General features: G+C 41.6%; 1 protein-coding gene across 1 annotated transcript in view; it reads left to right on the top strand.

The window, feature by feature from the left end:
• Positions 1 to 15,761, top strand: part of PIGN (phosphatidylinositol glycan anchor biosynthesis class N) — a 189,698-nt gene that overhangs the window by 142,235 nt on the left and 31,702 nt on the right. Inside the window, exons 20-23 of the mRNA XM_075062010.1 lie at positions 3,748 to 3,856; positions 6,966 to 7,068; positions 9,764 to 9,866; positions 12,065 to 12,151. Of these exons, the coding sequence (XP_074918111.1) occupies positions 3,748 to 3,856; positions 6,966 to 7,068; positions 9,764 to 9,866; positions 12,065 to 12,151 (402 nt within the window). The remainder of the gene's footprint in view (positions 1 to 3,747; positions 3,857 to 6,965; positions 7,069 to 9,763; positions 9,867 to 12,064; positions 12,152 to 15,761) is intronic.

The raw sequence follows: 15,761 nt of genomic DNA, 5'->3' as shown, positions 1-15,761 counted from the left end.
GCACGCGGGTCCGGTGGACCTACCGCAGTCATTTCGGCGGGCGGTCCGCTGCTGGAAAGGCTCCGGTGGAGCTGCCGCAGTCATTTCGGTGGACGGTGTGCTGGTCTAAAGGCTCCGGTGGACCTACCGCAGTCATGCCTGCGGTAGGTCCACCGAAACCTTTAGACCAGCGGACCGCCCACCAGCACGACTGCGGCAGCTCCACCGGAGCCTTTCCAGCAGCGGACCGCCCGCCGAAATGACTGCGGCAGGTCCACCAGAGCCTTTCCAGCAGCGGACCGCCCGCCGAAATGACTGCGATAGGTCCACCGGACCCACGGGGGGCGGCGAAATGGCCGTCCGCCTAGGGCGTCAGATACCCTGGCGCCGCTCCTGCATAGGAACCAATCATTAGAGTACGTCATAGAACTAATTTGCCCAAGTGGCTCAGGACTAGCCTCTAGAAAGTTGAGGTAACATCTCTGGAGAGGATCAAGGCTTATTACATCTGGTTTGTTGCCCTTTCTTTGTCCGAAGAAGACCCAGCCTCAGTGGATGAGTTTGGGAACTTCATGATTCTTGTATACTTTCATGAATCGTTACTGTTTGGATGTTCTGGTGACATTTGGATAGAGAGTGCCCAGACTGAAGAAATCATAGGAGATCATCAACCTTCTTTATTAAGGAGGGGGACAGGAGATTCAAATATCTTCCTACTCTTTTCCAATTCCAATACATCTCATATTCTCAGTCCACTGTTTACTGCAGATGCTGCTACTGTGACCACTTCCTTTCCCTATTTAGGTTGGCACTTTGATATAGGACCCTGCAGTCTGGCTTTGTCTTGTGGCACATTTCTTTCCTTACCATTTAGCATTTTGAGGTGCTGTGAGCCTAGGCACTCATAGCCTTCCATGCCTGCAAATAGCATGAATTTTTGAGGGATAAGGAATCCGCTGGTGAACTGCTGGACTTTTTGTCAGCTAGGATCTTTGAAGTGGTGGGGTGGCAAACAGGCCTTGGTGGCCCATTTCTCTGCTTCAGCAGGAAAGATCCATGTGGAGGCTTGGTGCAACCTGTGTCAATAGGTCATTGGAGGAAGCTACTATCAGCATTTTCTGCATTCTGGCAGCAGGAGTCTCAAGTTAGGTAAAAACAGTGACAACATGTATTTTATCTCCAGCAGCATCCTTGCTGTCAACCCACTCTTTCCTGTCTGGCAGCAGAATAATTCTCAAAGATAGACCCCTTGTTCCTCTCCTGAGCCCTATTCTCTTATTGACTTCAGTTTTAGACCTAATTCTCTGGCTTGACACGATTCACTGTTTATTTGAGCTATAGAGTACTAATTACTCCCCTGTAGTCTATAAAGATAAAAATTGCAAACAAAGGTTTGCTGTTGATGGTGTTAAACCAGAAATTCCATTTTTAGTTGCACTTTGTTCAATATAGAGAGTAGGGTATTGTGTTGTTTTTTTTAATACAGTTTTGTGTTAAAAAATCAATAATCATAAGACTTCAGGAATGGGGAAAAATGTGGGATACTTATCATTTGCCAACTATACAGTGTTTATTGAATCTCTTAAAATTCTCTCACCGGAGTGCACATTAGTTTAAATTAATCACAGAGGTGTCACAGCAAATTTGTGTACAGAAGCCAGTGTCGTACAGGAAGCTGTTTTGTCCATTTGTTACTAACATAGGGCTCAGTTATGGCTCCTAAGAGACCTGAGTTTCATGTGGATGTGAAGGTACCTGTGAAACGGGTAAATTATTAATCTCATTTTACAGATGGGGAAATTAACGAAGACTGTGACTTGATTAAGGCCACAATAGAAGTCATAGTCAGTGCTGGCATTAGAACACAGGAGTTCTTGGCTACCAGTCTTAGGCTTACTCCAAGCTCTCTTTTGCACCATTCTCTTTCCTTGTGTCTGTAGATTGTGTTGGTTGCTTAGCAGACAAACCGCCTCAGTTGCTGACTGGGAGGGGGCATCAATAGTAGTAGCTCAGGTACCCACCTTCTTTACCCCTGAATTGGCCTGGTGTCCTCTCAGAAGCTAAGACCTATGGCTGTGTTTTTTACAGACCCCAGAGGCCAGCTCTGAGCAGCTGTAGGGCTGGGATCATGAATAACCTGTGAGCTTTAGGAAAAATCAAGGACAAGCTTTACAACTCTGGCTCTGGGTTTACATTTTCAAGGTTGTTTTCATAAGCACTAGAAACTTTTCTTTAACAAAAGCTGCAATGGGCCTGAACATTTTTATGTCTCCAGAATAAGGTATTCCCATAAGCTTTGATGCCACTTTGATGCCATTTTGGTAGGTTTACTCATTTGCCCCGGTCACCCCAGAGGTGTGAAGTGTACTGTATGGGGAATATCCCATAGTAAGTGTGATTTGATTTCACCAGTGAGTAGGGCATAGCTGAAAGGCAGCCAGATCCCTAGGGCACCAAATTATTTTCCAAGACGAAGAAGAAGAATATTAAAGGGAAGAGGAGTTATCAAGCTGTTCTAAATCCTGCAAATGTTTTCCAATGTATGGATGCTTGACTGAGCTTATCCTCTGGGCTTTTTGAGGTCTACCACTTATTATTAGCCAGTATAGATGTATGCAGAAATATATATATATATATATATATATATAATATCTCTTGTATATGCTTATGGCCTGATTTTTAAAAACGATGAAAGTAAACAGGTCCTTCAGACGTTCTGCACTTGTGAAAATCAGTCCATAGAAGTTCCCTATTATGAAGCATGTAATTTTTGCAATTACCACTAGATGTCACTGTGTGCGGCATGTGAATGGCAGATATTCAAAGAATACATACAACAGAGAACAATAAGCAATACTATGGGGTAATAATTAGCATCTCTCTTTCATTTGGCTTAATATCATTTAAATCTCATGTTGCTTGTAAAATGCTTAGCACTTTGTTGCTGAACCTAGTTTTGCTTTTTAGCACTACCACAACATTGCTACTAAATAATAATAATTGAAATTCAAGTTGGAATGATTTCTTTGATTCGTTGTTGTCTCGCTCCAAAGTAACACAGCCATCTTTAGTTAGGTCATCGAGGAGTTTTCTTGTGTTATTTTATAGCTATCTGACAGCAAATCAAAGGACACCAATCTTTAAAGAATAGCCAGTTCAAGAAATTTACCTCTTGTAACCTAGTAGTTCCCTCTCCTTTTGCATTTCCCACTCTGATTTTTGCTGGTGGTGCTGGAGGAGAGTAGATTTAAAAATGAATCCCACCTTCAGCACTGCAGGACTCCTCCACCCACTTCTTTATTTTTTTATATAAACCCAAGTACAACTAAATGTCAACAGGGAACTATGCTGCCTTGGTAGACTTTGAATGCAAAAGATAAGTAGAGCCATTTTTCTTGTAATCAGGATGAAAGTCCAAGATTTATAGGGCAGAGGTAAGGACAAACATTAGGGACTCATTAGAACTGAGTATAAAACAATATGTTAAATATTCTTGCTTAATGATCCACTGTAAGGCTTCTCTGATCTATAAAGATAAGAACACAAAAGGTACTTATATTGTTATAAATCTTTATTTTAATATTTGATATTTAAATCTGTCTTGCTCTCATACATTCCCTCCTCCCTTCTCTTATAATGATTCGGTTTGATCTGGGCGAGGCAGTTATGCAAGCGTGAAACAACAGTTTACATATTCTTTCTTTAGTTTAGGAGAACCCACCAGATTAACTGTCTATTTTTATTAGTCTGATTTTTTTTTCCTTTTAGATGCTGAGCATAGCACTTTCAACATATGTTGTGAACAGTACCCACAGCAGTCTTCATCATAAGCAGGGACTGCCTGTAATTAATCAAATCATTAGTTGGACAACACTAGGTAAGAAGACCTTCTATCCAGATCCAGTTTATAGATAATTTTCAGGAAAAGGAGAAGAGATTTCCCCCCCGCCCCCCCCCCGATCTTTGTACTAACACTTTCTTTTTTTTATTTAATTTTCTAAATTTTGTTTTTAAAACTAATTTTGACCACACCATACTGTAAATTTATGTAGCTCTGTTCATCCTGCAAAAGTAATCCTTGCTCAAAATCTAGGCCTGTTTATATTTTTAAAATTTGTCAGTTTTCCCTAGGAAATATGAAACAATAAAATGTTCTACAAAAATGGCTCAAGTTTAAGTTCATAATGAAATGTGAAAGCCTCAAGCTATAAGTAATTTTTATTTTATGAAAGTTTTGCACAGCTCTAGTATGCCTTTTTTAAACAAATTAATGACAAAGTTTTTTGTTTGTTTTTTTTAACTTGTAGCCAGGGAAAAGCAATCTAAGATAGTCTACATGCAAAACAGTTAACAAAGCAAAGTGATACAATGTTGTTTCAGGAAAATTATTTGCATCAGCTGTGGTTCCAATTTTTACTGAAACATAACAGCAAAGAAAACTGAGTGCATCCGTGAGCAGGGCTGGCTGGCTCCAGGAATCAGCTTATCAAGCAGGTGCTTGGGGTGGCAACTCCAGAGCAGGGCGGCACTTTCAGATATTCGGCAGCAATTCAGCAGAGGGCCCCTCACTCGCGCTCAGAGCGAAGGACCTCCCGGTGAATTGCTGCAGATCGCAATCGCGGCTTTTTTGCAGGGGGGGGGTGTTGCTTGGGGCAGCAAAACCCCTGGAGCCGGCCCTGTCCATGAGCATGTGGTAGAACTGTTCAAAAGTGCCTCAGAAAATATTCATGGTCAGGTAGTAGTATATGTTAAACATCTGTTAAAGGCTTAATATCATTATTAAAGGAGCAAACAACATAGAACTCTGTGGATTTTCATATGATCCTAACATTAAGAATTTATGATTACCATAAGCAGTTGTACTTATTGATACTGTGAAATATAGTAACATGAAACCATCAGTCTATTTGTTATAAAAGGAATCTCCGTAATAATCTCCCAATGGATTTTAGGCATTGGTAGACGTTCTGGTAGAGGCAGACTCCAAAATTATCTTTATCCATGACTATAGTAATTTAGGAATGTAGGGTTTTGTTTCAGAAGTAAATAATCCTATTTAAGGCTTGATAGCAATTTTCTGATAAAACTCAAAAACAAAAATGTAACCTTTGTTTATTACGAGAGTGTTGACCTTTGTTATCTGGTTACTTGATGTTTTATATGCTGTATGCATTTTTATATTGGTGGAATTGCTATATCTTAAAGAGACACTTTCAATTTTAACAATCATGCGTCTGTCTGAGCATTATGTACCTAATAGTCTACAGTAATACCTAAGATTAGTACAACTGAACATCAGTTCTGTGGTGAGTTTTGTGTGGGCAAATCACTAGCAGTGAAGGAAACCATTGAAGTCATTGGAGTCCACCTGCAGTGATCTTAGTGCAGGACTGCAGTCTTAGCTAGTTTTCTGTGTGATTTTTATTCATAGCAGCAAGTGAGAGAACAATGTTTTTAAGTTGGAAGCCAGTTAGGCAGAGGAGGGTAGATGATTAGAATTACAAGGAAAGACATGCTAGAAATTGCCTCTGCTCATGTGCGTAGTGGACGATGTTTGTGGAGTGGGTGGCTATATGACAAAAATAAAGTTAATTGTACAAAAATTCTTCCATATCCTGTACTACAGATGTGTTGAATATTTCAGCAGAACCATAATTTTGTGAATAATCCACATCCCTGAGTAGCATAGTTATACAGACCTAAGTCCCTCTGTTAACAACACTATGTTGACGGAAGAATTCTTTCGTTGACCTAGCTACCACCTCTCAGGGAGGTGTATAGCGTTTGCCCATGGGAGGTGCCCTCCTGTCAACGTAAATAGTGTAGACAAGCCTTGAGATTCAAGCTGTTCCTATTTGTTTTGTTTTTTCCTTGGCTGGACAATGGCTGGGCGCTTGAATCCAGTCACTTCTGGTTGGAGAGGTAGGCAGTGAAGGACTACCTCCCTAACCAGAAGAGACTGGATTCAAGTGCCTAGCAATTTTCCAGCCAACATGTTGCAGAAGTTGCAACGCAATTACAATTTTCTGTATATACACGTACATTCATAACCATAACCTGCATACGGCTCTCATAATGACAGTTAACTTCAGCACATTAAAAGCTTTTCATAAAAGACCCTACTTGGTATAGTTTTATAGTACAGTAATACAGTATTCAGTCAGCTGGTGTAACTGCTTATTCTGGGGTTTCAATTTTTGAGTTCTGCCCTTGGGGGTGTCTGGACTTTCACTGTCACACCATCAGTGAAAATACTTGATTTGATGCTTCAGAGATGTGATAAAAACCATAGTCTGCCAAGCAGTCATTCAGTGCCATCCATGGTAGGGAAAGGAATCTCTCCTAACTTTGTAAAACCATAAATGGGAGTAATCACATGAGATGGGTAAAATGAGGGCAAGTGCCATGCTTGCTTCCTTACTGCCAGTCCTGACCTGCAGTGCCCCTGCTCTTCCTTCCTGTTCAGAGCCTGCCTTACACATAGAATCCCACAAATTACGATGCAAAGCTGAAAGTGGACTCGATACTTGGTTGAAGAAAGTCACTTGTTTCACTAGTGAAATAGTTTTGATATTAATCCAGGTCCCAAAAGGGAGAGGCTTGTTCATTACAATTTCCCATGTGCCACAAGTAGCTTCTTTAAATATTCCTATTTTTGCTCATTCAAGACTGAAAATTGATAAATTGATATTATTTCATACATAAAATATTTTCCACAAATTTGACAATATTCTTCAACAATTGATATGATAGAGAATACAGAGTTATTTTAGTAAATGTTAAGAAAAACTAAATAATTTTAGGGATAAATTACTTAAATTATTTAGCAAAAGTAACTCCAGAAAATGGACCAGGGCAAATGTGATCTGGCTTGAACCTCCATGCATAATATTTGCAAAGGTGTGCCATTTTGTCTTTGTAGTGTAAATAGGATAATACACCTCTTATTCTTTTGTTAATAACATGTGGTTCTCTGTTTGTTACAGCCTCATCCTTGTTTGTGCCATTACTGAGTCCCACATTTTTCTTCCAGAGACTGCTCAGCATACTTCTCTCTTTGATGTCACCCTACCTGCTCCTCAGCACAGGGTACTTCCTTTTTTATTACAGCTTGGTGCATATTGTCCTAACATTTATGTGTTGAATGTGAAAAAGTTACTAAATCTGTGAATGTTCTTATAAAGATGGAAAGTTTGCTCCCTAGTAAAATCCACAGTTTACCTTTTGAATGAACTACATAAAATGCTGATAATTCTCTTAAATTACATGCACTTTATTTCTCCAACACTCCTCAGGCAGTGGGTTGTAGGATGTGTATACATACAAACTTGAACCAAAATAACTAAATTGGTTTTAATTTACATCTTTTGTTATTTTGGTGCAAGTTTGTGTGTAGACAGCCCTAAATCCTACAACTACAAAACAAAGGAGCAAAAAACATTTGTGTAATGTCACACTTCCCTATAAAAGAGTGGTGATTAAACCTTCTCTTGTGTAAAGAAAGTCGTGGCACATCCTCTAAACATTTCTGGATTGAAATGTCCTGCTGGGCTCCACAGACTTAGTTTTTTCCTCAGTGGGCCAAGATGATGTCAGTCAGTGTCCCTCCTATATCTTTCTCTTTATCATCTCAGACCCAGGTTTATGGAAGTGCTGAATCCAGTCTTTCTGTCATGGCTAAAGTTGGTGCATCCTCAAGCAGAAAAAGGAATTTTCATCTCTGAGTCGCTTGACATTCATGTGTAGCCATGGCTTAAATCAGGGGTCTCAAACACACGGCGGCCCGCGGGGCTCTTGTGTGTGGCCCGCCAAGCTCCCCGCGCCCCCCCCGCCCCTCTGCCTACCCACGGGATTGCCCCCATGGCATTGCGAGCCCCGCACCGCTGTCTGAAGCAGCTGGCAGCATGCCCCTTCGGGCTGGGGGAGGGAAGGAGGCAGAGGGCTCCTGCATTGCCTCCTTCCAGGCACCGCCCCTTGCAGCTCCCATTGGCCAGGAACAGGGAACTGCGACCAATGGGAGCTTTGTGGGAGGTACCTAGAGGAGCGGCAAGAGCAGCACACGCACGGAACCCTGAGGCCTCCACACCCCCAGGGTCTGCAGGGACACGGTTCCAGCTGCTTCCTGGAACGGAGCAGTGTGGGGCCAGGGGGCAGGGCAGGCAGGCAGGGAGCCTGCCCTGGCCCCGGTGAGCGCTGCTGCCACCCCAGAGTTGCTCTAGGTAAGCGGCACCGGGCTGGAGCCTGAACCCTCACCCCAGCTCCCTGCCCTGAGCCCCTTGCCACATCCCACACCCCTCCTGCATCGCAACTCCCTGCCCTGAGCCGCCTGCCACATCACACACCCCTTCTGCACCCCAACCCCCTTCCCTGAGCCCCCTGTCACATCCCACACCCCAACCCCCTTCCCTGAGCCCCCTGCTGAATCCCATACCCTTCCTGCACTCCCTGCCCTGAGCCACGTGCCACACCCCTCACCCTCTTGCATCTCATCCACCAACGCCCTGCCCTGAGCCCCTGCCGCACCTTGCACACCACCTGCACCCCTTGGGGGCAGCATTGGGGTGGGGACTTCAGGGAAGGGGTTGGATTGGGGTGGGGAGGAGTGGGAAGAGGTGGGACAGGGGCGGGGTGTGGAGTGGGGGCGGGGCCAGAGGCAGCGAGGGGGGGTGTCAGTGATGCGGCCCTCGGTTCAATGCACTAGTCCTCATGTGGCCCTCGTGATCATTTGAGTTTGAGACCCCTGGCTTAAGTGGAGCGTGGTGGGAACAGATGATCTTGAAGGCGGGGGAAATCTCTTCCAAGGGGGAGTTTCCAGTGAAGTCAGATTTTTTCAAAGGACTGATAGACCCTATTAAGAAAGTAGCCTGCATTATATCTAAAAGATGCTTCTCCAGAACCTCAGAATGACAATGACCTTGTACTGGCCAGTCATAAGGATCCCACATTTTTTCTGTCTCACTATCCTGTTCAGGGCATATTTAATGGAGAATGGATTGCACTTTGCAAAAAAAAAACAAAATCTTTTAGTCGAATCTACTTGGGGAAATTGACTGGAGCTGCAATTGCCATGTGGACACTGTTATTCAGAAATACAAGTGATTAGATGGGGAGTTATTTCAGTATAGCAGTTTATTTCTAGACAAGCCCTTAGGAATAATTTTGGCAAACTTAGATTGAAGTATAACTTAGAAATAGTTCTTGTACCCCTAGATGGAATCTCAACAATTCAGGGTGCTCAAAAACTCGCTTGCACTCATAAAGGATCAGAATGACTAGGTAGTGGAGGTAGCTTTTAAGACAGTTTGAGCATTCTGGAGCCTTAATAAACTAGCAAAAATACCATCCAAACCTTTTAAAAAGAAAAAAAAAAAAGAAGAGATGTTTTTCTATTTATGTTATTTCAATTTCTTTCTAAAGAAAGTTCACACCAAAAGGTGCCCATCTAAAGCCCTGGGCTCTCCTTTAAATGTATAGCCTTGACATACACTTAAAAACATAATAACATAGAAGTTGCAAAACACAAACTGTCCAAAGCAAACTCCCATCTTCCTCCCATCTTACTGCACGTCAGTTGACCTCCAGCCAGTTGACTCCAGCATCTTTAAATTCCCACTGCTCATTCCCCTCAGACAAAATTAAAGTGTTTTATAGATCTCTGACATGATATAGTTCAGATTAACAGGGAGTCAATCTCAAAGTACATGCATTATTTGTATAATTGAATCGGTTATGCTTATTATGATTATATGTATATATTTAATATTATGTTAATCATTTTATTCAGATATGAAGCTCTCTTTCCCCTGGTATTGTCTGGGTTGATGTTTTCTTGGATATATATGGAAAAAGAAGTACTACAGCACTATGGCGATTCACTTAAACCAAAGGTAGCATTTCAAGACAGTTATTCTTGATTCATCATCAAAAAACTGCTCCACTGGAAAAGTATGAAGTGATTGCCCAGTGATGGCTTTAGTTCAGTTTCATCATGGTTTTTCTTCTAGGCACACTATGTTCTTTCAAATATCTTTAGCAGTTTTTGTTGAACAGTTTGTAGCAAAGCTCACATACATATTCTTCAAGTATGGAAAGCCTATATAAGGTGTCCATCAGATAAGGAAATATAAAAGAGATTTATAAAATATTTTATTTGATATATTCCATATTAGAGCTATTTCTAGGACCACAGGAAATCAATATGACTGAAACAGTATGTTCTGTAGGTTAGAGGTGGGACTGTTGAGTTTAAAGCTAATTCAGAATAAGGAATGAAAGTCCGTCCTAGGATAAGTATAATGATACTGTCTGTTTTTCAGATGTGAAATTCTAAATAAATAAAATGACTAGCACTGGAGTATTGGTGACGGAGGCTGAGAAGAAATAGTCTTTTGATTTCTGAAATTACCCAAAGGAAATATTTGTAGAGTCATTTAATTTCTGCCTGCCTGTCTTTATCAGTGTGGTCTTTTATTACTGATCAGGCAGACAGGGTGCTGCTAACTGAATTTATGCTAGCAAATTCTTGGATTTGCCCTCAGACGGGGTTTACACTAGGTATCAATATAATTTCCTTGCCTTTGAGATTTATTATGTCAGAGATGTTCTGAACCTATGGTCACATCGTAATTCCACTCTTTGTCTAGGCTGCTGTTGTGCCCTTGAGTTGGTTACAACCAAAATGCCTATTACAGAGATCTCCAGCCATTATGAGCTGGGCAGGAGGTATAATACCATGCCCTCCCTATTTCCCAGAAATCTATCGTCATTGATGATCATTTGGAGAATCAATGGCAAGGATACTTTGGAATTAGCCAGAGTTATATAGAGGGGAAGCTACAGTTCTGAGCCTTCACTGCTTTTGTAGTTTACATGTAGTCAACTCAGTGGCATATTGATACCATGTTGAGCTACAAACTGGGATAGCAGATTTCAGAGATTAATAATGCCTTAGGGAGAAAAGTCAGTGGGTAAAATTGAGGCAGAAGCATTCAGAAGCGCTGATCTGGCAATTACTGTATTTTTTACCTGCGGGGATGCAATTTTAAAACTTCAGATATAACATTTATTGATATAAGGCAGAGCATTAGAAGTGCAAATGGTGAATATTGTCATTTGTTTACATACATATAAGCCTCACCTTGTTAAGTTATCACATATAAGGGCCTGTTTCCTTAAATCTTAAATAGTAGAAATCCAAGCACAGTGTGAAAGATGCATGGTTTGAGTTATGCTTATGAGACCATATGAATTGACTATGAATGAAAAGAATATATGTAAGCTTGAGACAATGGTTCGGTAGCGTTATCATTTTTCCTTTACATTTTGTGACCTTTGTCTTGCTTTCAGTGAGAAGAAATCTTTCACTTTATTTTTCTAGTCTTCTTAAAACAAACAAAAACAACAGCAGTACAATACAATACCTCTAGAGCCCCACCTTTAATGTCTACCAAAAAGTCCTACATTTAGGAATCCAGTCAGGTCTCTGTTGATGTGAGACTATTTTTAAGCAATATGTGGCCTGAATTTCAGATCCATCACATGGGATTTTCTTTTTCCATTTAAAAGAAGTTCATTGCCCTCTTAAACTCTGAAGTCAATTTCTCCCCAGGTCAAGAGGTGTCGTGTCAAGAGCAGAGTGTAGAAGCTGAAGAATCTTTCAGTATCCTCATTCACACCATACCTCACCTTGGGGATAATTGCAGTCTTTATAGTAGGAGATCTTTATCTACCTGTTTTTGTGGGCAGTGAAAATGTATTAAAAACAAACACACACTTAGGAGAGGGGAAAAGAAAAAGGAGCAAAATAGTAAACCAAAGGTCAAGGATTTGTTTCTTACCGAAGACAGCATCAGAAGCTCTGCTGGGTTCATCTGATCAATGATCACTCTACTTATACAATATCTTTCTGGCAGACTGATCAAAGTATAAGAAAACTATAGGAAAAGTTTACAGGCTTCATCACAAATGGATCTGTCTGTTGATGGGGAAGTGAGTTAATTTCTCATTGAATCATCTAAAATATATTCTTAGTATCAAAATGAACCACCTGACATCATGTATTGATTTCTTCTTGCTATCTTTACAGCTTGCTGTTCTCAACTTCTCCTATGCTACTGATATAACTCAGTTTCGGCAACTCCACCTGGATGACATCCGCAGGTCTTTTTTCTTTGTATCCTTTTGCCTTGTTTGGAAAGCAGTGATTATGACACAGTAATTTAGATTCCAGTGAAAAGATTGAACAGTGGCACAATGGCCATTTCAGAATGTACTGTATTTAGCACTCTTGCTTGGGTTACTGCTGAATTCATATACAGACGGCCTCTTTTAAAAGAAGGATTTCTTTTAAAGGCCTTTGTTCAAAATACCATGCTAATCTCTCAGTTGATCTACTGATGCACAGGCTGGTTTAAACTGTACCCACCTGAAACTCCTTTCTTTGTCCCTTAAGAAAGGTTTATGCTAAAATTATTACTTATATTATACTATATTATAGGTCACAAATTGACTCTCATGGATGGGATGATAAGCAAACATAGGGCCGGATCCTTCAGACACTAAACGTTCCTAAAACTAAATTGTTTCTAATAATCCCTTTCCTGTTTTTTTTATTGTGAAGACTGGGTAGCTGTGAAAGAAAGATATGATTGTCACTGGGTTGTGGGTAGGTGAGGGAGATTTGAAATCCATTGTAGTGAATTTGTCAATTACAAGAAAGATTAGCGGGTTTTCTAGGAAGAATTAGCATGGGGTCAGTGCAGAAATGGGTTTATTGTAGTGGGTGGGGCTGAGGGAGGAAGAAAGAAAGAGTTAGGACCCCAGCATACTTTTTATAACATTAGAAGGAACCTGGCAAGTTTGGCAGCCTGATTCCTGAGCTTTGGTTTGTGCTCTATGGAGTACACAGTGCTTTCATTTGTAGGCACCAGTCTGAGGAGGGTAAACCAAAATCCCAGAGCATACAAAGTTTGAATTCGTAGAATGGAGTGCCCCAAAACAAATGTTTCCCATTGTACACACCATCAAGTCCCTGTGGAGCCAACCCTGCTGAAGCTGCTGAAACTGCACCTTGCTACCAAATGCTCAGCCCCTGCATTCCAGCTTGACCTGCCCAAATGTAGTGTCACTTCCCATCTCTGAGAGGTGACATGGCTGCTGGAAGTGGGGCAAGTCTGGACAGGCCACTGAAAGGGAGCCCTGGTGCAGGAGCTGGTGGTAAGGAGGAGCACTGTTGGCAGTCCCACTGCCCAGTGTGCACACTCAGGTTTGGCCCTGTAGCTCCTCTGTTGTGACAAAGGAGCCGTGGGGCCAAAACTCAGTGTTGTGGCCTCCATTCACGAGGGACTCACAACACTACTCTGGTTCAGCCCCGCAGCTCCCTTGTCACGCTGGAGGACTGGTGGGACCAAACCTGAGTAGCAGTGGGGTGGCCAGTGCTGCTCCTCCTCTTCACTGCTAGTGGTACGCCCCATGCATAATTTGTGTACAGCTGTGAGTCCCATTGTTGCAGAACACCAGGGCCCAGAAGAAAGTCCAGGAGGTCTGAGCTGTCCTTGTGGAGGAAAATCAGAGCTAAGGAAAGAATGAGCAAATGGTTTTCTGGGTTCAGAGAGAATCCAAAACCTGAATATGATTTAGGTGGGTGCCTTAAAAGCAACTGTATTTACTGTACAGTAAGGTTATCTTTTTCATTTACAGCTTTGCTATTTCTTAACAAACCGTTTAAAATTTAGCAAAATTAATGGGGTATATAGCCCTGGCCTCGGGCCATATTTGAAAATTTTAAAATAAGCTTTTCTTTGATTAAGCAAAAAAATATTGAACAGTTTTTAAAGCTCAAATGTACTATTTCCTCTGGCACACTAAACGAACTGAATATATTTTGTTCAGTTTTAATAAAATGTTCATCTTTCTAATGAGAGCAAGTACAATGAATTTCAGCTCAAAAGGTTTTTTTTTAGTTTAGAATATTAGCATTGACTATATAGCGGTGAGGAAAGAAATGACTTCTTAACTTGAACTGTAATATTACTACCATGAAACTATTTTAAATTAAAAGAACATATCAGGAGTCCCAATTAGGGCTTGAGAGTTGGTCTGTTTTGAGGAGCCTCAGGCCTTTGTTAGCCTGATCTTCCAGAAGGAGATTCAGATTGCATATGTTTGGCATCTTGATTAGGTGGCAACCCAGCCCATTAGGCTTTTTCCTGTGTTATTAGAGAACTGTAGCTGTTGTAAATCTGAACTGGAAGAATTTTGCAATATTGTTAGGTTGTTAGATTACTAAACCTGAAATAATGTGATACTTTTGGGAGTTAGATGCTATGAATTGCTTTATTTGTGTTAACATATTCCTTCCAAAAATTTGCTTGCAAATGCTTGAAGACCCTATTGAATAGTTAATATTGAAATTTTTGTACTGAGATATTTAAATACTCCATGACAGGGTCAGGAGAGGCAATGCCAGCCCCTGTCTTCTCCCCCATGGAACCCTGGAGGCAGGAGTCCCTTTTGATTACCTTCCCACTGCACAGTCGGGGGAGGGTTGCTGGAACTGTGGCAGGTTAAAGAGGTATGAGAGACAATACTGGTCCTTGGCCTCACCACTAAGGGGAGGTAGAAGCCTTCCATCCTCGCCCTTCCATGGGGTTGTGTAGCAGCTAGGTCTTACCTGTATAAAAAGAATATGCCTTAGACCCTTTTAGCTACACAGATTCCATCAGTTCAGGGTTTTGTCCCCACCTCTCTTGTCTCTATATTTGTTGAATGTGCAGAAAGGAAGAAGGGCAGGTAAGAGGAAGCAATGGGATAATGGATGGGCTGTGGTATTTGGACAACGAAAGTGTGAAAGGGTAGGTTGGCAATATTTAGTCTTATTTTTAAAAACCATCAACCACAGCTAATTCCTCAACAAAGACAAATGTGTGTACATTGATATATGGACAGCACTCACATTAAAATGTACAAAAGTGCATATGTTTGAATGTGTGACTGTATTGTTATAAAGAACTGTTGGGGAATTAGCTGTGGTTGTTGGTTTTTAAAAATAAGACTAAATATTGCCAGCCTACCCTTTCACAGCTGAACAAGAAAAAATGCTGACTCCTAGGTCTCTCAGATGGGTTTTGGGACAGACTGGTCACTAACCCGATTTGCATATGGGCTCCCCTCCATCAGAATTGACTTAGGGTATGTCTACACTACGGGATTATTCCGATTTTACATAAACCGTTTTTTTAAAACAGATTGTATAAAGTTGAGTGCACGTGGCCACACTAAGCACATTAATTCGGTGGTGTGCGTCCATGGTCCGAGGCTAGCGTCGATTTCCGGAGCGTTGCAGTGTGGGTAGCTATTCCGTAGCTATCTCATAGTTCCCGCAGTCTCCCCCGCCCCTTGCAATTCTGGGTTGAGATCCCAGTGCCTGATGGGGCAAAAATCATTGTCGCAGGTGGTTCTGGGTAAATGTCGTCACTCATTCCTTCCTCCGGGAAAACAACAGCAGACAATCATTTCACGCCCTTTTTCCCTGGATTGCCCTGGAAGACGGCATAGCACAGCAACCATGGAGCCCGTTCAGCTTTTTTTTTACTATCACCGTATGTGTACTGGATGCCGCTAACAGAGATATTACTGCAGCACTACACAGCAGCATTCATTTGCTTTTGCATGACAGCAGAGACGGTTATCAGTCGTTCTGTACCATCTGCTGCCTTTATAAATTGGCAGTAAGATGACGGTTATCTGTCGCTGTACTGTCTGCTGCTATCATGGGGGTCCCT

This window comes from Chelonoidis abingdonii, chromosome 2, assembly GCF_003597395.2.
Source record: "Chelonoidis abingdonii isolate Lonesome George chromosome 2, CheloAbing_2.0, whole genome shotgun sequence".
In the NCBI taxonomy this organism is placed as follows: domain Eukaryota; kingdom Metazoa; phylum Chordata; order Testudines; family Testudinidae; genus Chelonoidis; species Chelonoidis abingdonii.
Note: the sequence above shows the minus strand (reverse complement) of the source record. Positions and strands in the feature narration are given on the sequence as shown.